The 23779-nt window shown below is 38.9% G+C and overlaps 1 protein-coding gene across 1 annotated transcript in view; it reads left to right on the top strand.

The window, feature by feature from the left end:
* The window catches only part of LOC126354814 (sodium/potassium/calcium exchanger 4-like), a 132615-nt gene that overhangs the window by 21728 nt on the left and 87108 nt on the right, over positions 1–23779 (top strand). Inside the window, exons 2-3 of the mRNA XM_050004753.1 lie at positions 13185–13292; positions 22880–23050. Of these exons, the coding sequence (XP_049860710.1) occupies positions 13223–13292; positions 22880–23050 (241 nt within the window). The 5' untranslated portion in view covers positions 13185–13222. The remainder of the gene's footprint in view (positions 1–13184; positions 13293–22879; positions 23051–23779) is intronic.

Raw genomic sequence — 23779 nt, 5'->3', positions numbered from 1 at the left:
TTAAGTGACAATATGTGATTCTGAGAAACCCTTGCAGAGATTTTACATAAAAAGTAATAATGTATACAAGTTAATGGAGCTAAAAAAATAATGAAAATGATAAAATAACTAGCACCTGCCTTCACTTCCTGGGTCCCTACTCATCACTGTTGATGCCACTTCCGTATACACTAACATCCCTCACTCCCATGGTCTTTTCACTATTGAACACTAACTCTCCCAATGTCCTCAGACTCCAAACTCATTAATTCACTCTTCATTCACCTTACCAACGTTATTAACACACAGCTCCTTCTCATCTGAAGGGAAGATATACAGCACCACGCAGCCATGGGCACCCGCATGGCACACTCCTATGTCAACCTGATTATGGGACATTTCGAGTAAATTCCTAGCCTCCAAAATATCCAATCCCCTAGTCTTGTTCAATTTCATCAATGATGTCTTCATTATCTGGACTCACTGGTAAGACACCTTTCTTCATTCCTTCACAACTTCAACACCTTCTCTCCCATCCGCTTCACCTTGTCCTTCTCTACCCAGCATGCCATCTTCCTGGAAACCGACCTCCTCCTCACTGATGGCACCATCTACACCTCAGTCCACATTAAACACACCAACCAGCAACAGAACCTGCATTTTCACAGCTTCCATCCCTTCCACACCAAAAAATTCCTCCCTTACAGCCTGACCACTCAGGGACAGTGTATTTGCAGTGACAACTCTCCTGCCCAGAAAGCAGCAATTCTCACAAAGGCCTTCACAGAAAGTCACTATCTCCCAGATCTGCAAACTGCTTTCCACTGCTATATCCCCACACACCCCCAATCTTCTCACCACCCCTAAGAACCATTTACAAAGGAATCGCTCCCCCGCTCCCTCCCATTCATCATCTAATAGCACTCCAGACTGGAGCAACTGCACCACATCCTTCATTAACGTTTTGGTTGTCTATTATCATGCCCTGAAATGATGGACACTCTACTCAGGATCCTTCCCACCCTACTAAAGTGGTGTTCTGTCATCCACATTCTAGTTCAGCCCTATGCCACTCCCAGTCCCAGCCCATTGCCACAGGAATCATATCACTGTGGAGGACCCAGATGTAAGACCTGCCCAATGCACCCACCCAACACATCCTGTCCCAGTTTTGTCAGACGCTTATCCTAACCTATCAGAGGCTGGAACACTTGGGAGAGCAGCTATGCCTTATATCAGCTCTGCTGCAATCACTGCATAGCTTTTTAACAGTTTCCACCCCCTCTATCCTATCACCTCCTTCAAATTCACACCCCCATTCCCATTGTATGCCTCTCTCTGCCACTGCACCCACCAGTCTTTTCATCTTCCCACCTCTCTCTCCTTTTCCACCCCCTCACAGCTCCTCGATGCTTTGCCTGGCAGCCTTATCCTACCGCCTTCTCATTCCAACACACTCCATCAGCAGAGCTCTTCACTCCCCCCACATGCACGCTTCTATCCCTCCCCCATCTCTGTTCCATTCCAGACTGCTGCCTTCATTCAATGCAACAGCCACAGTCGAGCCTGAGTGGCCAGAAATAGTGGCAACATGTGGGTCTGTTGTGCCTGAAAGAGAGGCTTTGGCCAAAACCTCAGTGTCTAACAGTCTTTACAATGTTCTTGTCTGAAACTCAATGTGCCATCTTTACAGTGCGTAGCAATCTATCCTTCATAATTGTTGGTAATACAACCTAGACTTTTATTGTTTGTTTTGCCCAAGTAAATATGTAATTTCACTAGTCATCTTCCTCTCCTACTGAAATTACCCATCAGATTCCCATCAGCCAGATAAAATTCATTCTCTCTCTCTAGGCAACATGCTGAACCTGAAACACTGCCACTCAGTCATTTTGGCACAACCAAGTTTAGATGTCATAAAGAAGAACAAAAGTTTGTAAGCCGAGTCGCTACATTTTGATTCAATTGTATGCCTACCTATCACTCAACACTTCCACAATATGATGACGGGTCTCCACAGGAAACAAAATGAAGGATCACACACTGCACTTCCAGCTGTTGTCAGTTTTCCAGACTTTGTGGCTGCTACTTCTCACTCAGGTGTCTCCACAGTTAGCATTATGATGCTGAGTGCATCCCACTGCAATACTCTCAATGAGGAAAAATCATTGGTTGAACCAGGGTCCTCCATACAACAGTCTGATAACACTGACCACCCCACTGCACAGGCAGGCATGAGGAATAATTACCTTTTCTTTTTACGTATTTTTTGTATCAAGCTTTGAAATATTCATGAATGTGATAAACTTTGATGATGAGTGTACAACTTTTTTTTAAGTTGAGGTAATTACAGCCATTTCAACTACATCAAATTCAAGTGCATCTTCAGAGAAGTATCATGAAGACAGAAGGAATACTGCCACATGCTGCATGTTGTCCACTGTGGTGCAGTGATTGTAGTCCGTGACCGATGATGTTTGGGTTCCCAGTTTTATACCCACCTCCTTTAATATTATTGATCACTAATAATTTGAAAATTTGTGATTTATGGAAAAGTCTGGTATTTACTCACTAAGAAAATGTCAGAATTTACTGTAACATTTCATCTGTGTTTCAAATGGAAGCACAATCTGCAGAGTTAGGAAATTCAGTTCTGTTTGTTCTTTCATGTGGGGTTAATCATGTTTTCAGAGTGAACTTATAGTTCTTGTTGACAATCCTGCTTTCATTGCTGGATTAGATTCTCAACTCTACATAACACAGTTTGCCGGCCGGCATTGTCAGGTAATCTCAGGTATTGACATCACCCTGGCTGCAATGAGTTTATGCAACAGTGTGCACTTCCTCCTTGTGCCAGAACTGCCAAGGTACTGATATATACCAAAGTATCAGAGTCACATGTACTTCAAGAATCTAACAGTGTTTCCTGGAGATGTTGCCCAGGATTCAATGAAATGGTTAAAGGGATTTGCCCATGTCGATAAATACAACTGGTGGGAAGGCATAGTGTGTCTTTCCTATGTTTATTTTTACTTGGACAATACAATACAGGAGTAATGAGGGAACAACACAAAAATGGGGCATAGTTCAGGAGGAAACTAAGAAAAAAAATTGGTGACAAACGACAGCTGGTTCACATATCTGCAGAACACAGTCCAGTACCAGAAGGAGAAAATACAGACATACATTGAGGCTATTTTGGTGCTGTCCAACAATAAAATTTCATTCTTAATGAAGGGCATGACAGGAGATCTATAAGTGCTCATTTTGAAAGATGTCACCACAAAGAAGGAATTCATTAAATGGCACCAGTTTATCAAAACAACACATGAGAAAAGAGTAGGCCAAAAGATGTATGAGAAACTTATGAATGTTGAACTGAAGTGAGCCATGGGAGACGATTATGATGTTGCTTTTAACATAGCAAATAGTAAGATATGAGAGTTTTTTACTTCTTTTAATGTCGATCCAGGTGGCTGGAAGTAGCAGCACTGACTATCAAACCCAGAAAGGAGAAGATTGCATCAGTAATTCAAGAAGTGGTTCTTAGATCATTGACACTGATCTCAACAAGACAACCAACAATGAAGGACAGAGTTGGATACACCAAACTTATGCAACAACTATTGAAGAATATCTGAGGTTGCTGATGACACGAATACAACTGGCTCTCTCACCAGTTTAATCACTGAGCAGAAAAAAAAAGAAAAAGAAAAAACATTTTTACTTTCCATCTGCCAATAGGTCTCAGCTTGACTGAGAGAAAACAGTGGCGAGTGGTGGGCAACCTGCATCAATTTTGGGTACATTCAAGTCGAAATTGGTGACAAAGCATACCAGATCACCAATTTGAAACACCATATCAACACTGGGGTCATCCCCCCATTAATAAACCCTCAATTAAGTATCTCAATTTGAACAAGAGTAATTCAAAAGGAAACGGGGAAAATGCCATTGGACCACTGGAAAGCCCTTGGTTCTTCTGTACATTCTTCATTAATAACAAAGATGGCATGTGGCATTTCTGCATCCATTACCAGTGGCTTACCACATCTCCAAAAATAGTGTACACCTATTGCCAGAAAATGATGTCATCTTGGACTGTCTGAAGGAAGCAAAAAATTTCCCTGCTGAGTGTATATAGACTGGCTAGTGGCAGATTTAGGTTTGTGAGGCTGGCCCAGAGAAGACCACTTTTAAAATGCGATGATCACTACAAGTTTAAAGTTATGCCATCATTGAACATGTGATAGATGATCATCTTTGACATCTTAAATGGACATTACTAATTGGATAATCTTGTTTTTTTCTTGAAGACAACTGAAGTGCACCTAAGCTGTTCAACAACTGTGCTGAAATGTATCCTATGTACAGGCCTTCACCTGAATTTGAGGAAGTATCTTTTTGGACACAGCAAATAAATATCTTGGGACACCTATTCAATGAAAATGGAGTCTAACCTATGCAGAAAAAGTAAGAGGCATAAAAAAATTTCCAATTCCTCTGTGCATCTGTGTCATGAGAGGTTCCCTCAGGATATGCTATTACTATGGCCCCTACATAAAGGATTTCAACTGCAAGGCACAACTACAACCAAAACTAGTGCAAAGAGATGCCAAATTTTCTTACAGTAAGGAGTAAAAAATCTTTATGTATTCTTAAGGTGTCACTAACATCTTCATCAGTCCAGGTATTTTTTTGTGAGAATGCCAAAATGGAACTACACATTGATGCTAGTGATTACAGGATCTACCTCTTTATCTACATCTACACTCTGCAAATCACTATGAGGTGCATGTCAGAGGGTACATCCCATTGTACCTGTTATTAGGGTTTCTTTCCACTTCAGTCACTTATGGAGCATGGAAAGAATGTTTGTTTGAATGCCTCTGTGCTTGCAATAATTATTCCAATCTCATCCTCACAGTCTCTACGTGACCAATACAATGGATGGAATCAGGACTAGTGGAAATCTAAGAAGGCACTGAAAGAGTGATTACTTACACTTCCAGGGTACTCTGCAAGCCCAAGAAGAATTATTCTACAACTGAAAAAGAGTGACTTGCAGTTTGGGCAACCAATATGATCCAGCCCAGTTTATCTGGCAGGCCATTCATAATTGTGACAAGTCATCATTTTTTGCACTGGCTGACAAGCCTGAATTGCTCGCCCTGGCAGTTGTAGAGATGGGCACTGAAACTTCAGGAATATGATGTTAAAGTTTTATAAATAATGGGCGCAGATACAAAGATGCCGACTGCTTTTTCTGAAATCCACTGGAAGAACATTACAGTGCTGATGATTTCCCAGTTATCATTACACTAACAAAACTGCAGCACAAGAAATGGAAGGTGAATAATTACTCAGGACTTTAGAGAAGGAGGTAACTGTCTTAGTGAAGAGAGAGACTGAAATGTGATACAGCATTGTTTAATATACAACACAACAAACAAGGTACTACTGGAGTCACATCATCTTTCCTGTTTCATAGTCATCCTGATTATGCTGAGGATGATCATATCACACCGCCAAACACAAGAACTGAAAAAGCAAAGTACATGTTATGCATAAGAACAAAACAATGCCAAACACTGACCTACAAGCTACAGCACAGGTGAGCTACTATGGATATTTCCACCTATAGTATGTGGAACACGTGGAACCTTATGTCACATGTCACACATTAGTTATGAAATCTAGGATGATGACCCTATATCAATGAAGTCAATAGGCAAAAGCTCAGAGGCATGATCCATCTCCTTAAAATGAAGCCTTATCAAAGCCTGAGTTCACAATAGGGCCGAATTATTTAAGAGCCATCAGTATGTGAGGCCTCAATGAATTTTACTACATGACAACATGACTACATGATAACATTCCATTTAGAACTTATAACATCCCAGCTCTATCCACCAAATTATAACATCCCAGCTTCCTCAACCAAATTATAACGTCCCAGGACTTTCTGCACCAAATTATAACATTTCAGCTCCTCAACACCAAATTAAAACGTTGCATTAGGAGGTGTCTGCTTCGTGCAAAAGGTCTTGAGTTCATATTGACGACAACAAGTAATTCTTCATTACAGACGTTTATTTACAAACAGAACTGACAGACTTCACAGACTCAACAACTGACTCTCCGAGCTAACCGCACTGCATATCCGAACTGCCAACTGACAACTCCTAGGTGTATTAATATCTTTCCAAACAATGAGAGTCTTTAACAATGTTTTGTTTACAATACGATAGCAATTCACGACTTAAAACTAAATTAGACATTACAGAATTTTAGTACAGATTAAAGTAAGTCAAAGGATCAGTACATATAAATTCTTACAAGCTTATTTTCCAAATAGATTTTATAACATTTTTCTACCAGCTTGTGGGTTACCTTCACCAGATTTGTACCGATGTTTCCAGAAATATCTTGACATTTGATTCTGGTTATTTCTTGAGTGATTTAGAACAACTATTTATATGTAAAATGATTTAAATCGTGTTTCAAAACGTAAATAAATCTTTTTAGCAATATTTCTTGATACAAATCGTCTTTCGAAACTAGGCTATGAAACAGTTTTCACAAGTTTTTGCATTTTTGTGATCATAATATAGAATTTATCCATAGAAAGTTTCAGAAGTGTGCATTAAACGATCATTCACAGACTTTCTCTTTAGCTGGTGAGTTTTTAAAAGTATCTTGTCCATATTATATGAAATAATTTAGCTCAAAACTGATAATTTATACAATTAATTAGAACTACAGCAAACAGTGAGTCTTTCTTTTACAAAATGAAATATAATTACAAAATTGAATGAAAATAGGTTACTAATACTAATATATATTTACATTAATTCTATTTTTGTTCTTTCTGTGCAAAATGTCCTAATATTGACACAGTACAATATTTAAACATCACCAGTTTCCCTTTACATTTTGCATATCTATATCGACATCCCCTAAAAGTCTACAGTATCGAATACTTCAATATGTCCCAATATGTCCTGTAATGTTACAAACTACAGACAGCCTTGGGAGAGCCAGGCCTAACAAAACTCTACCATCTAGTGAGCAAGATGTAGGAGACAGGCGAAATACTCTCAGACTTCAAGAAGAATATAATAATTCCAATCCCAATAAAAGCAGGTGTTGACAGATGTGAAAATTACTGAACTATCAGTTTAATATGCCACGGCTGCAAAATACTAACATGAATTCTTTACAGACAAATGTAAAAACTTGTAGAAGCTGACATCGAAGAAGATCAGTTTGGATTTTGTAGAAATGATGGAACATGTGCGGCAATACTGACCCTGCGACGTATCTTAGAAAACAGGTTAAGGAAAGGCAAACCTACATTTCTAGCATTTGTAGACTTAGAGAAAGCTTTTGTCAATGTTGACTGGAATACTCTCTTTCAAATTCTGAAGGTGGCAGGGGTAAAAATACAGGGAGCAAAAGGCTATTTACAATTTGTACAGAAACCAGACGGCAGTTATGAGTAGAGGGTCATGATAGAGAAGCAGTAGTTGGAAAGGGAGTGAGACAGGGTTGTAGCCTATCCCCAATGTTATTCAATCTGTTTATTGAGCAAGCAGTAAAGGAAACAAAAGAAAAATTTGGAGAAGGAATTAAAATCCATGGATAAGAAATAAAAACTTTGAGGTTTGTGATGGCATTGTAATTCTGTCAGAGACAGCAAAGGACCTGGAAGATCAGCTGAATGGAATGGACAGTGTCTTGAAAGGAGGATATAAGATGAACAAAAGCAAAATGAGGATAATGGAATGTAGTCTAATTAAATTGGGTGATGCTGCAGGAATTAGATTAGGGAATGAGATTCATAAAGTAGTAAGTGAGTCGCTATTTGGGGAGCAAAAGAACTGATGATGGTCAAAGTAGAGAGGATATAAAATGTAGACTGGCAGTGGCAAGGAAAGCATTTCTGAAGAAGAGAAATTTGTTTACATCGAGTATAGATTTAAGAGTCACGAAGTCATTTCTGAAAGTATTTGTAAGGAGTGTAGCTATGTATGGAAGTGAAAAGTGGATGATAAATAGTTTACACAAGAAGAGAATAGAAGCTTTCAAAATGTGGTGCTACAGAAGAATGCTGAATATTAGAAGGGTAAATCACATAACTAATGAGGAGATATTGAACAGAATTGGAGAGAAGAGAAATTTGTGGCACAACTTGACTAGAAGAAGGGATCGGTTGGTAGGGCATATTTTAAGGCATCAAGGGATCGCCAATTTAGTATTGGAGGGTGGTGTGGAGGGTAAAAATCGTAGAGGGAGACCAAGAGATGAATACACTAAACAGATTCAGAAGGATGTAGGTTGCTGTAGGTACTGGGAGATGAAGAACCTTGCACAGGATAGAGTAGCATGAAGAGGTGCATCAAACCAGCCTCTGGACTGAAGACCACAACAACAAGGAGGATGTGACAACATGACCATAATATGATCATGCCACTATACAAAGGGCCACTGTCTACATTCAGTTGCCAGAAGTGAAATCCAAAACAATTGGTCACCTTTTTGTGAGGAGTGGGAGTAGTGCTGCATGCTGCACATCATAGTACAGTATAATAACTGGCTACTGACATGTAGGTCACGACTATGATTCCTACCTCCATGAATTGTTTATCAGTTAAGATTTGTAATTTCTGGGACTGACTAATTTACGGAATACTATAATTTTCTATAACATTTTATAAATACATAAACATAAGCACTCTCAGCTAAGAAACATATTTTAGCTACATCTGTACTTTTGTACTCATATGTGCTTTCAGTTTGAAGCGTTATTTCTTGATAACATCTCTGCTGACGCAACTGTTACTTAGTTCTGGATTCTATATGATGGTATTTTTTATAATCTCATTAAACTTGATATTTATGATGCACTCTTTTTCAAATAGAAAATGGTAAATGGATTTCAATTTCCCCAATATTTTTTTTAATTTCCTTATTTCTCAATTACGGTATATGAAAAGTTGTCAAAATGAATATTTTAACTAGCAGCACCACAACTCTCCAGTATATTAACCTAACTATGTACCATGATCCTAGATACGGGTTAGACACACAGAATGAATGGATTATAGCTGAACATTTACTACAAGGCACAACAGTGTTTAAAATTGGATCTCTGCTGGGCACTTCACAAGCAACTGCACAATAAGTACACTCCTCATGTGCCACAGATATTCCTCCTTAGGCTAAAAATGTGCTAGTTGTTCATAGAAGGAGCATCAACTGATCATAACACAGGCAGCAGTGTTTGCTCAAGACAGACTGAAATAAATGCAACCTGCATTTTCAGTTCATTAGAATTCCATCCACAGTATTTTGCAACACTTTTATTGTAACATCGCTGTTGATGGAAATTGAATGCCAAGAGGTAAATAAAGTTGAAATGAAGTAATGTCAAGCAGAGACAGGTAGAGTTAGTAACTGTGGTGTTGCCAGCTTAATAACAGCCATGGCATGGACACTTGCGCCATTGGGTTCAGAAAAGGGGGTCCCCCTAAACAGGCCAGGTTGTGCATTACACACCAGCTTGAAACTGCATGCAAGATTGTATGGGCAAGACTCAGTATCAAGGATGGACATAAACTTGAAATCAGATATTTCTACTGACCGCCAGACTCACCTCCAGATGTAACAGAAAACCTTAGAAAAAGATCTAAATTCACTAGTATTTAAGTTCCCCAATTGTATTACAATTGGATAAGACTTAACTCATTCAACAACCAATTAGAAAATTTACACTATTTTAAGTCAAGGGCATGACAAGATGTCCTGCAAAACATTAATGAATGCATTCTCTGAGAAGTACATAGAACAGATTGTTCAGAAGTGGACTCATGATAGAAATAGATTGGATGTAATAGAAACAAATAGGTCTGACCTCTTTGAGGATGTCCACATAAAAACTGGCATCTGCGACCATGAGACAGTTGTATCAACAATGATTACCAATGTACAAATGGCAATAAAAACAAGTAGAATGATTCATATGTTCAGGAAACTAGATAAAGAGACAGCCTGTAGTATCTCAGTGTGGAATTTGAGACATTAAGATCTGGAGAGGAGCATTTAGAAGAACTGTGGCTCAGGTTGAAAAGTTGACCATGCACTTGACAGATATGCACCTTGTAGAATAATTCATGATAGGAGAGACCAACTATGGCATACAATCATTGCAATGAAACATTTAAGGAAACACAGACTACTGTATAATGGGTGTAAAACACTGACTCCTCAGCTAAGTAGGTCTCTCTTTTAGCTACAATCTACCATAGATCCCTTGAAGAATGAACTATGCCCAGTTGGAAGAAAGCACAGGTCACAGCCATCTGCAAGAAGGGAAGCAGAAGTGATCCACAAAAGAGTGATCCAAAAAACTACCATTCAGTATTTTTGCCATCCACTTGTTGCAGCATCTTAGAACATATTCTGAGCCAAATATAAATAGAAGTGAGGTATGTCAAACAGGGTGACATCTTCATGCCAGCCTGTGTGGACTCCAAAAACTCTGATCACAGGAAACTCAATTCACACTTTTCTCACACGAGATCCTGAAAGCTTGTCATTTCTCAATTTATGATAAGCATTAGATTCAGTACCACATGTATGTTTATTATCAAAAGTGTGATTCTTTGGGGTGTGAAATGAAATTTGTTAATGAACTGGTATGAATTTGGTAGGAGGGTGCAGCACATTATCTTGGATGGAGAACTATTGACAGATTTAGAAGTAGATTTGGTTGTGCTTCAGCAGGTTGTGAAAGGGCCCTTGCTTTTGATGTTGCATATTAATTAGATTACAATATTATGAAATGGATAGATTGGTACTCTTTGTGTAAGGAGATGTTGAGTTGCAGGCAGGCACAACAAAAAGACTGCTATATGTTTAAGCTTTCGGCCAACAGACCACCTTCTAAAGTAGAAAACACACACACATTCACATGAAACAACTCACACACATCTGACTACTGGCTCTGACTGCTGACACTGAATTGTGTACAGCTACTAAGCCTGATGGGAGAAGCAATCTGGTTGTGACGGTAAAAAGGAGGCTGGGATGGGGGAGGGGAAGTATAGTTGGAATGGGGTGGGGGAACGTGTAGTTCTCCTTGTGAGAGCATCACCAGGGTAGGTGCTGCCAGTTGCAGTCAGGAGCTTTGAGGGGAGGGGGGGGGGGGATCAGAAGAGGAGGAAAAAAAGACTAGCAGGTTAATTGGTGGAATAGAAGGCTGTGAAGTGTTGGAGTGGGACCAGGGAAGGGAATACATGGGTGACAGACAGGGACTAATGAACGTTGTGGCCAGGGTGAGGGGGGGGGGGATATGGCAATGTAGAATATATTGTGCAGAGAGTTCCCACCTGCACAATGCAGAAAAGATGATGTTGGTAGGAAGGACTCAGTGCAGGCTGTGAAGCACTCAATGAAGTATAGCACATTGTTCAGGCAGCATGTTCAGCAACTGAATTCCCTGAGTTTTTCCTGATCTCTCCAGGTAAAATGTGATTCCCTGAGAACTGCAGGTTTTCCAGAAGAATCACCACCCTGGGAGTACACCACCTGAGTCCCCAAAATACTCCTGAATCCAAACTGAAAGTCTCCAATGCTCTCTTCACACTCATGATATATTTTTGAATGTAGTATTTTAAGGAATAACATGAGGAAATGACTCACCATTCTCCAGTCATCATGGCACAATGCTATGGGATGTTTCAGAAGTGGTACAAACATTGATATAATTCCATTTTGAGTGATATTGTTGAATAAACCAACCAACATGGAAAGAGATTGTTTATCCTTGAGCAGCTTTACTATGTCAAAGTGCATTTTACCAGGACATGGAGCCTTCCCAATATTTGATATTGTTATGGGATGTTGTAATTCTGCTCTTGTGCTACATACCATCATTCTCTCAGATGCCATGACTAATATAATCTATTGTCCCGGAAGTGATATTCAATGTTTTCCTTCCAGTCAGCCAGGTTCTCTTTAGTACTAGGGAGGATGTTGTTTGTTTGTGGGCCCACTTCCTCTGCTGCTGTGTCACTGTTAATTGCTTTACTTTCTTGCACATGTTGAAGGAGATGTTCTTTGTGCTCAGTTCTTATATTTTGCTACATGCCTTTGTAGGATGTTGTTTCTTTTCATATGTACTTACTTCTGTATTATTTTCTGCTATTCTCTGTGCATTGTCAGGTCTTTACTTTTGAAGGATCTTCTGTGACTGGTCAGTTGTAGAATTTCATCTGTCATCCCAGGCTAGCATTTCTTGCTCTCAATGTCCTTTAGTTTTTCTTTGCTCACTTCATTCACTACAGATTTGACTTGGTACCGGGTTTGGAGTTTATGGAACACAATTCAAGTGCTTCTATCCACTGTTGGCAGTTTTTCATCTTCATATTTGTTGTGCGTAGCAAAAGACTAAGATCAGAGTTAATCTCAGCATCAGGATATGTCTCCACACATCTTAAAGAAAATCTGAATCATTTATTGACAAGGACATAGCCAATTTGATTCCTGATATTTTTGTTGGTGTTTGAAGTCCATACGTAGAGAAGATATGGAGGTAACTGCAAATGAGTGTTTGCTATTATGAACTCTTCCTCCTGCCATAGATGCACCAGCTGATCACTAAACAGAATTGCCTACTATATCAGGGCACCACCTGTGGACTACTTCAACAGTGGAATCACCTATCAATATGGTAATCTCAGCTGATTTGTTAAAAGACATGACTGTCTTGACTTGTGTGCAAAAAGATCTAATAAAGACACTGATGCATCACAAGTTGGGCCACATATCTGTATAACAACCAGCAAAATGGGTTTTGGACTGAACTGTACAAAAATTACTCTACTGGATGCAGATACAAATTTCTTGAAAGTTGCATTGATAACTGGACTTACATGAAATGGTGTGGATCATTGTTGCCTGTGTTATATACTTGGGCCTAGTATTGCAAGTATACTGCTACATGAGATATCTTCCAACAGCACTACAAGTTATTTGTTTAATGTTATTGTCCACATTTTTTTTTAATTTCATGATGGAAGTTTACATTACACTTTTTTTTAATTACTAGAGTGATGGTATGTGGTGGCATAATAATAGCAATAATAATAATAATAACAACAATAATAATATTATGATGACACATCATTCTTATTTTGCAGGGAAAAGTCCACTAAAGGAGAAATTCTTCAACGCAATCATGTTAGAACAGAACAGTTTGCTGGAACTGATGCTACAAACATTTAGAACAGATGCTTTTTACGGAAATGGTGGGTGCCTTTGTGTGTTGAATTTTGTTTTGGCTTTGTTCTTACTCGTTATGATGTCAAGAATATTGATCATTCAGTTTAGTATTCAACATAATGAGCCACATAGAATGAATTAGCACATAATGGCCTGCAGCTACAAAAAGAGTATGACACAACTGTTTAAATTTTGCAAATGGTGTTTCTTGTTTAACTAATCTTAACTCTACAGTAAATACTGCTCTGATGAACTATACAATGTGTGTAATGTTGATGCATGCACACACAAACACACACACACACACACACACACACACACACACACACACACACACACACACACACACACACACACACACACAATGAATGCATTGTCATAGCACTACACCCAGCAGCCCCACTGGGGTATGGAGTTGCATCAGGTTAAGTGATTGAGTGGAGCAAGATGAGTGGGAAGGATATGAGATAACAGAAATGTGGCACAAGTAAGCTCTCCTGGCGGAGTTGGGGAAGGTTATGTGTGGCACATGATGAAATAAAATGCATGGTCAGAAGAGGCATGAGGGGGTGGGGGGAATGCAAGATAAAATAGAGGAGGAGGGTAGCTGTGGCAAGAGCAGTGTGGTTGTAGATTTATGAGTAAATTGATCAAATTAGAGAGAAGTAACTGAAAGAAGATGATATGATGGGAAGGATCCCATTCACATGGTACAGGTTCTTAAGCAATCATTGAAGTCAAGCAGGTTGTTCTCATTTTTTCCACATACATGATTCAATGTGTCAAAGTTGTTTTGAGGAAAGGGGGGGTGGGGGGTGGGGGGTGGGGGGAGATGACTCAATGATACAGATGGCACAAGTTGTAGAGCACTGAAGCACTGAAGTTGAGTATGTTGTGCTCAGTATCATATTCTGCCACTGTGTGGTCAACTCTGCTCTCTGGTAAAATTTGGCAATGGCTATTCATTCTGGTGGACAGCTGTTTGAAGGTAATCCATGCATTAAAGGCTGTACAGAAGTTATATTTGGACTGGTATGTGAAATGAGCACTTTCACAGCTGGTCCTATGTCTGATGGGGTGGTGTACGCTTATGACTGGACTGGTATTGGATGTACTGGGTGGATGCATAGGGCAGGTGATACACCTGAATTTTCCACACTGACCCATGTGGCATGAGTATGTATGGCACAGGAATGTGCTAGGATATTTTGTAGATCACACAGGCAGTGAGATACCCCTTTGGGACAGGTAGTAACGATTTTGCATAGTAAGATCCTCATTTAAGGACATCAAACAATGGAAAATCCAGGATGGAATGTAACAATATCACAGAAAGAAAGCTGCTACTCACCATATAATGGAGATGCTAAGTCGCGATAGGCACAATAAAAAGATTCACACAGTCATTGCTTTCGGCCATTAAAGCCTTTGTCAGCAATAGGCACACATACACACACGCACACACATACACTCACGTAAACGCAACTTGCAAACATGTCTGCAATCTCAGAGAGCTGAAACTACACTGTGAGCAGCAGCACCAGTGCATGATGGGAGTGGAAACTGGTTGGGGGTAAGGAGGAGACTGGGGTGGGGAGAGGGAGGGATAGTATGGTGGGAGCGGCGGACAGTGAAGTGTTGCAGTTTAGACGGAGGGCAGGAGAGGAGGTGCGGAGGGGGGAAGGGGCATCCCCTCGTAACTCAGTACCATCCAGGACTGGAGCAACTGAATTACATTCTTCACCAGGGTTTTGATTACCTCTCGCCGTGCTCAGAAATGAGAAATTTCCTACCCACTATTCTTCCGACCCCTCCTACTGTGGTACTTCGCCGTCCACCAAACCTACACAATATACTCGTCCATCCTTACACAAACCCTGCTCCCAATCCCTTACCTCATGGCTCATACCCCTGTAATAGACCTAGATGCAAGACCTGTCCCATACATCCTCCTACCACCACCTACACCAGTCCGGTCAATAACATCACCTATCCCATCAAAAACAGGGCTACCTGGGAAACCAGTCATGTGATTTACAAGCTAAGCTGCAACCACTGGGCTGCATTCTATGTAGGCATGACAACCAACAAGCTGTCTGTCACTGCATGAATGGCCACCGACAAACTGTGGCCAAAAACCAAGTGGACCACTCTGTTGCTGAACAAACTGCCAAATATGATACCCCTCATCTCAATTACTGCTTCACAGCCTGTTCCATATGGATCCTTCCCACCAACACCAGCTTTTCTGAATTGCGCCGGTGGGAACTTTTCCTGCAATACATCCTATGTTTCCGTAACCCTCCTGGCCTCAACCTTCGTTAGTCACTGTCCTCACCCAGCCAGCCCCCTCCCTGTTCCCATTTCACTGCCACACCCAGTCTTTTAATTTCTTTTTATTTCTCTCCTTTCTGCTACTTGCACCTTCCCCCCTCTACACCTCTCCTGGTCTCCATCTTAACTGCAACACTTCACTGTCCACCACTTCCACCATACTATCCCTCCCCCTCCCCACCCCAGCCTCCTCCTTACCTGGTGCTGCTGCAGTGTAGTTTCAGCTCTCTGAGACTGCAGACATGTGTGCAAGTTGAGTTTGTGTGAGTGTGTGTGTGCATGTGTGTCTATTGCTGACAAAGGCCTTAATGGCCAAAAGCTATGACTGTGTGAATCTTTTTATTATGCCTATCATGACTCAGCATCTCCGCTACATGGTGAGTAGCAACTTTCCTTCTCTGGTATCATTTTGGGACATGATATAGAGGTAGTCAAAGTCTTTGTGGAGGACATGATGAGCTGTTGTAGTACAGCTTGGTACTGAATATGGAAGGTGTCCCTTTGTAGCTGGTTGGTGCGGGTGGCTGGAGCATTAGGAGTATGTTTGGATATGGCAATTTTCCTGATATCAAGCTACTCAAATAACAACAAAAGCAATCAATGTTTGACAATATAATGTAATTGAATAGATAAAGAAATCTACTCAGAAGTGGCAAAAAAAAATTGTTTTATGTGTGCAAGCTTTCAGAGCTAGTGGCTCCTTCTTCTGGCAGACAGTTGAAGGGGAAGGAAGCGGGTTCTGAGTGACTTTGCCAAACTCTAACCCTTTTCTTAAACCTCTCCAGTCCTTCTCCTTCATACCTATTCCTTTCCCTTCAACCTTTCTGCCAGAATAAGGAACCTCCGGCTATGAAAGCTTGCATATATAAAACCTGTTTTTATATGTATGTTCTCTTGCTGTCACTTGGTGAGTAGATTTTTTTTATCTATCCAGTTACATTAAATTACTGAATATGATTCACATGCAGCAATAGTGACACATAATCAGAGGAGTTGCACTTGAGAGACAAAAAATGTATTAAACTGTTCATGTAGTATTTTAGTCAATTTGAAGATAAAGTTTTTCAAGATATCTGCAACCGTTGTACAACTCTGTTCTGATCATCAACATTTTTGATTAGTCAGTCATCATACATTACACATTTTGGATCAGCTCTATCACCAGACCTAAAGTGAAAACAACAGAAAAGAGTGAAAATATAACTTAATCCACATTGTGACACGATAGAAACAGCACAAGACTTTTTAGCACGTTTTCTGTTTGTTATTTCTGATTTCACAACTCACTAATTGCTGCTGTTTTTGCCCCAGTCTAATGATGGGACTCACCAGAAATGCATAATGTGTGGGGATTGATTAATAAACAATTTTTGTATAACAAATAAAAAAGATTACCAGTAGAATTGTAACTTATATTATTGCCTCTCGACATAGATATAACTTTTAATGAAAACTGTGCCACATATTTTTCCTACTTTAGATGCTAATTATTATAAATCTCATATCATTTGTTATTTCATATTTTTTTTTTTTTTTTTTTTTTTTTTAAATGGACCAGATTGCTTGTGCTCAATTCATGGATAACTGAGTGGTTACCAAGCCTACTGCAACACAAATGAGATGCCCTACATCTCATGTGGCAGCTTGAGAAGTTACCAGAAACTCTAGTTCAGCAAAGCCATCTTTTCTGGCTGGTAGAGTGTTTTGCTAATAAAATCCTTCACTACACTGATGTCTACTAACATCTTAGCCAGAGGATTAAACAGCAGTCAATCAACAACACATAATCTATGAAGCATCGTACACAGTTCATAACTTCACTTTATCCTTTACAAAATGATCATGGCAAAGACAGTGACTATGCATATAAGGTTCTCTCTCATAAACAAAATTAATTCCTAATATCAGTCATTCCTCTGATGAGTCACCCCTTCGAGTAAAGGGGTGACTCTGTCTCTGGAGTGTTCGCAAAACTGTGGTTGTTTTATCAAACCCACATGTAAATGTTGTGCTGATTAATGTTCCCACATGTGTGGATGTTTTCTTCATCAGAAAAACCAACATTACCATGGAAAATTTGGGGTGAACCTGCAAGTCATTTTGCTTAAATACTTTGACAAGTTGAAATCTGTATGCATGCAAGAAAATCTGTTTATGCAACACCTTGTGTACTATTTACTGATAGATGTTTTGCTGTGGTGATTCTTGGTGAAATGACTTTGATGGACTTCTTTGGAACCTGTCTCTTATCTCCATTATCATTTCTTCAGATGTGCATTTTCTGCCAGAACCTGACTACCTGTTTACATTATTTGTGTCCAGGAACTTGTCATAACAAGTCCTAATCTTCTTAGTGTCAGATGGCTTCTTTTAAATTTACAGTGGAAATTTCTTTGGACTGCAATGAGTGATTGCATTTCTTCTCACCACACCACAAGTTTGGCTCTCTTGTGAGGTGTAATCATTTATGGTAATTATTCAGCACCTAAAAAAAGAAAAGTAAGACAAAAGGAATAGTTCAGAGAAAAAGTAACAGAAAACTTCTTGAGTTGCTTTGCATGATACTACAAACCAAAGTACCTATGTCACATAGTTCATTTTCTTTCTTTTTTTAATTGCATTTGGAAATCAGGGAGTTTCGTGTGGAGCATTATGCTAATGATCTGCCCACAGTGGACAATAAAGAGATACTTAACTATACAGATGACAACAATTGTTAACTGGGGACCCAATGAGAGTGATCTGATTTCTACCTTGACTAGAAGAATTGCTTCCAAAATAACTGCCTTAGTAAAACAGGTCTAATAGACTTACACCACAAACCTGATGGAGTGCAATAGAATGTTGTGTCTGATGACAACATAGCAATAAAACTGAATGATAAAACTGCCTTCCTTGGGGTAATGTTAGACAGGTGTCTCTCCTGGGAACATCACAACCGTTCTTTTATTCCAAAAATTAATTACATCAATTTATGCAATAAAACCAGCATTACAAGTTCTGAACTGTGAGCAAGTCAGTGTGATCTACTAAGCTTTAGGGTATCCATACCACACATAGTATTGGGCTGTGCTGCTGTCAAGGATTTAAGAAGCATATTCATCCTTCAAAACATGCAATAAGGATTCTGTGCAAGCTTAGTTACAAAGAGTCTCGCAGCAAAGGGATGTTCTAAAGTAAGAATTTACTAACACTGCCATCACTAAATGCTTACAAAATTATTCAACTAAAAAAAGAAAAAAAAGAAAGAAAAAAGAAAATACTATGAGAGACTGTGATTATCATCTGGAAACACATAACACAAAACATGTAGACAATACTTCCTAACTCCTTGGGATCAAATTTTATAACAAACATGTGGAAGTTGCTTTGAAATGGCTCTTTAGGAGTTTCTTGCCAATAAATGTTTTTGTAGTATTAACAATTTCATTTCAGAGTAGTAAAATACTTCCATTTGTACCAGTAGTATTTATAGTACCAGTTATCACGGTCTTTACAGTTTCTTTTATTGTTTGTAATTGTTCCATAAATTTATGAAAGGAATCATAAAATATGTCCACAATCAAAACGAATACTGTATTTCTTTATGGAGAATAAATAAATAAATATATTCATGGACAAATGTACTAGAGGAACTTCCCTAATATATGATTTTGTTCATAATTGTAGTTCAGCAACTAAAGAATATTTCAACAAAGATAAGTCATTCAACAGCTGCACTTGTTTTAGTGAGCCAAATAAATATGTTCTCGTGCAGCTGGCAATTGACATTTTTATCATTATTGACTTATCTAGTAGGAAGGGAGCATCTAATTTCACCCTAATAATGCCTGCAACATATCTTGACACGGTTTCAACCACACAGCAATAGCACTGAAGAGCCATCTTGACTTTTGATGAGCAGCTGCCATCCACAACTCAAACATTGACTGGAAATGGATTCAAGGACTGCATATTTCGCTCAGTGGAGCCCCATGTGTTTTCAAAAGCATGAAGTTAGGTGATTTGGGGAGCAGACAAGCATCCTCACATCTGTCAAAGATTTCTAATCCCATTCTGACACAATTCAGAATTGATGGTCTTGCTCAAGCAGCAGGTTTTCTTTGGAATGATTTTGACAAAAAACAGATATGAGTGATCTGAACACAGGTTCCCATGCTATCTGTCTGTGAGATATGATGCTCGATGTGTCAGGAGCTCCATTTCATTGTGTGGAAATATCCTCCATATGAGAATACCTCCACCAACTACCTGTATGATGCTCATCTCAAGTGGAAATCAAAATGAACAACATCAGTTTCTCTCGGTAGAACACAAGCACCCATTTACAAAATCTTGCTTGCTGTTGTGGTCTTCAGTCCAAAGACTGGTCTGTTACACCTCTACATGCTACTCTATCCTGTGCAAGCTTCTCCATCTCTGAGTAACTACTGCATCCTCCATCCTTCTGAATCTGCTTACTGTATTCATCTCTTGGTACCCCGCCGGCCACGGTGGCCAAGCGGTTCTAGGTGCTTCAGTCCGGAACCACGCGAGTGCTACACTTGCAGTTTTGAATCCTGCCTTGGGCATGGATGTGTGTGATGGCCTTCGGTTAATTAGGTTTAAGTAGTTCTAAGTTCTAGGGGACTGATGACATCAGATGTTAAGTCCCATAGTGCTCAGAGCCATTTCTTGGCCCCCCTCTTCAACTTTTGCCCTCCACACTTCCTCCAGTACTAAACTGGTGATCCGTCGATCTCTCAGAATGTGTCCTATCAACCAATCCCTTCTTTTGGTCAAGTTATACCACAAATATTTTGTCTCTCCAACTTTATTCAATACCTTCTCATTAGTTATGTGGTCTACCCATCTAATCTTCAATAGTATTCTGTAGCACCACATTTCCAAAGCTTCTATTCTCTTATGTCTAAACTGTTTATTGTCCATGTTTCATTTCCATACATTGCTATACTGCAGACAAATACTTTCAGAAAAGGCTTTGTAATACTTATACCTATTTTTGATGTTAACAAATTTCTTGTCTTCAGAAAAGCTTTTCTTGTCATTGCCAGTATACATTTTGTACTTGGCCATCATCAGTTACTTTGTGCTCAAGCAGCAAAATTCATCTACTGCTTTAAGTGTTTCCCTGAGCATCACCTGGTTTAATTAGACTACATTCCATTATCCTTGTTTCACTTTTGTTGCTGTTCATCTTATATCTTTCTTCCAGGATACTGTCCATTCAATTCAACTGCAGTTCGAAGTCCTTTACTGCCTCTGACAGAATTATAATGTCATCGGCAAACTTCAAAGTTTTTATTTCTTTTCCCTGAACTTTAATTTCTACTCCAAATTTTTCTTTGGTATCCTTTACTGCTTGTTCAATGTACAGATTGAATAACATCAGGGATAGGCTTCAAACCTATCTCACTCCCTTCTCAACGACTGTTTCCCATTCATGCTCTTCAACTCTTATAACTGCCATCTTGTTTCTGTTAGAATTGTAAATAGCCTTTTGCTCCCTGTATTTTAGTCCTGCTGCCTTCAGGATTTCAAATTCCAGTCAACTTTGTCAAAAGTTTTCTTTAAATCTACAAATGCTATAATGTAGGTTTGCCTTTCCTTAACCTGTCTTCTAAGATGAGTCATAGGGTCATCTTTGCTTTACGTGTCCCTACATTTCTCCAGAATCCAAGCTAATCTTATTGAAGGTCAATTTTTATTAGATTAGATTTACTTTCATTCCAATTGATCCATAGTGAGGAGGTCCTCCAGGATGTAGAACATGTCAGAAAAACAACAATACATGACAAATATTTACAACTCAAACAAATAAGCTAATGTACCATTCCACAGGTCCCAAATGGCATGGCCATCATTTTTTAATGAACGCTATATGAAAGAATCATTTTATAAATACTAATGCACTAAATTTAAAATAAAAAAGTTTATTTATAAGGTAATAAACGTGTAATACAACTACTAAATACTTATTTACAATGAACACATTACTGCACTGAACTGGTAGAGAAGTTAGATTGTACTTACACACACACACACACACACACACACACACACACACACACACACACACTTATTTACAATCAACACATTACTGCACTGAAATTGTGCAGAAGTTGTATTGCAAATCAGTTGGTTCTACTGAGAAATTCATCATTGGAGTAGAATAAATCCTTTAGGCTTCTCTTAAACTGAATTTCATTGGTTGTTAAGCTTTTTATGGCTGCTGGCAAGTTATTGAAAATGTGTGTTCCTGAATAATGCACACCTTTTTGTACAAGACTAAGTGACTTTAAATCCTTGTGAGGATTATTCTTATTTCTAATATTGATTCTGTGAATTGAGCTGTTGGTTTGAAAAAGTGATATATCTTTAATGATAAATTTCATTGAGGAATAAATATATTGGGAAGCAGTAGTTAGTATCCCTAGTTCCATAAACAGGATTTTGCAGGATGTTCTTGAGTTCACACCACGTATAACTCTTACTGCATGTTATCAGTCTTTTCAATCTTTTGTATGGAATTCATTTTAGTCTTTTGCAACCATGACTTTTTAGACCGATGGTTCAATGATTTTCACACCTGTCAGCACCTGTCCTCTTTGGAATTTGGATTATTACATTCTTCTTGAACTCACAGGGTATTTCAACTGTCTCATAAATCTTGCATACCAGATGTATGAATTCTGCCATGGCTGTCTCTCCCTAGGATATCAGTAGTTCTGACAGAATATTGTCTACTCCCGGGGCCTTTTTTTTGCTTAAATATTTCAAAGCTCTCAAATTCTTTTCACAGTGCCATATCATTCCCCATCTCATCTTTGTCTACATCCACTTCCCTTCCTATAATATTGCCTTCAAGCTTATCTCCCTTGCAGAGATGCTCTCTATGTTCCTTCCACCTTTCAGCTTTCACTTCTTTGCTTAGGACTGGTTTCCTACCTCAGCTCTTGATATTCATACAGCTGCTTCTCTTTTCACCAAAGGCCTCTTTAATTTTCTTGTAGATGGCATCTATCTTTCCTCTAATGAAATATGCTTCTAAATTCTTGCCTAAGAAATTGGAATTGTACTTTTCATGTCACATCTACTAGGATGTTCAGAACATCATAGCAAAAATGATAGTGTATAAAAAGAAAAAGTACCAATATATCCACTCAAGCAACTTCATGTTATTGGGAAATGTTTCCAGAGCAGGGGAAAACTGGTTTGATCATCTAGTACAATTATCTGTCACCTCTTCTGACAGTAATCAGTTTTTCTTTTTTTTCAGAGAGCTGCATACATTCATCTATTACTGATTTCCCAACAACAAATCTAACCAGGGAACAACTGCTATCAGGATTTATAATTCTTTACTTCCTTGGTGCAGCTTATGGATTCCTACTTGCTGCCTTGGTCTGTGAGATCTACTTTCTTCCCTGTGTTGATGTCATATGCGAAGGTGAGACTGAGATATAACCATACCAAATGGATATTGAATGTAATGTTTGAATCTTAGCACCTGACACATTGTTACTTTCTTGACTTTTGTTTCCCCTCCCTATTCCTGTGTTTGGAATGGATTTTTCATCCTTAACCACTGTCCATCTTTTCCACTTTTCCTCTCTCGTCTTTACCCTTCTCGGGAAGTAGGAACTGGTGTAATTTTTAATTTGTGTTTCTCCTTAAACAGACTGGTGAATAAGAAAATGGTAATTTTGTATAAGTGAGGGGAAAGTACTCTTAACAGGTGCAGAGTTTTAATAATGAGTGACATGATTCCACTGGAAGTCCTAAATGTTTCTAATGGTTTTTTCTGTAATTTCAATATGCACAATATGTGAGTTAAGTTTCCCCCAAAGTAATTTATTTTGTTACATCAGTCAAACAAATTATAGAGTGCTATTTCCCACGTGTCCATGCTAGTAGTAGTGGCTAATATTTGCATTGTACATTTCAGATGTCCAAAAAAGGCAGTAACGATGTCCTTAGTGGTCACTTTTATAGTACATTAGAATATTTTCACACAAGGATGTAAATTCCAATGAGTACTAATGTTCACAGTGTTTTTAACTTTTTGAGTCTATAGATTGGTGATACTGGTGTGTGAAATAAATGCTTAGAATGAAGCAATATAAAAAGAGCATCTGAGTAGTGTAGGAGGAGAACAGATAGCTTTTTTCAAAGTAGC

This window comes from Schistocerca gregaria, chromosome 3 (genome assembly GCF_023897955.1).
Source record: "Schistocerca gregaria isolate iqSchGreg1 chromosome 3, iqSchGreg1.2, whole genome shotgun sequence".
In the NCBI taxonomy this organism is placed as follows: domain Eukaryota; kingdom Metazoa; phylum Arthropoda; class Insecta; order Orthoptera; family Acrididae; genus Schistocerca; species Schistocerca gregaria.
Note: the sequence above shows the minus strand (reverse complement) of the source record. Positions and strands in the feature narration are given on the sequence as shown.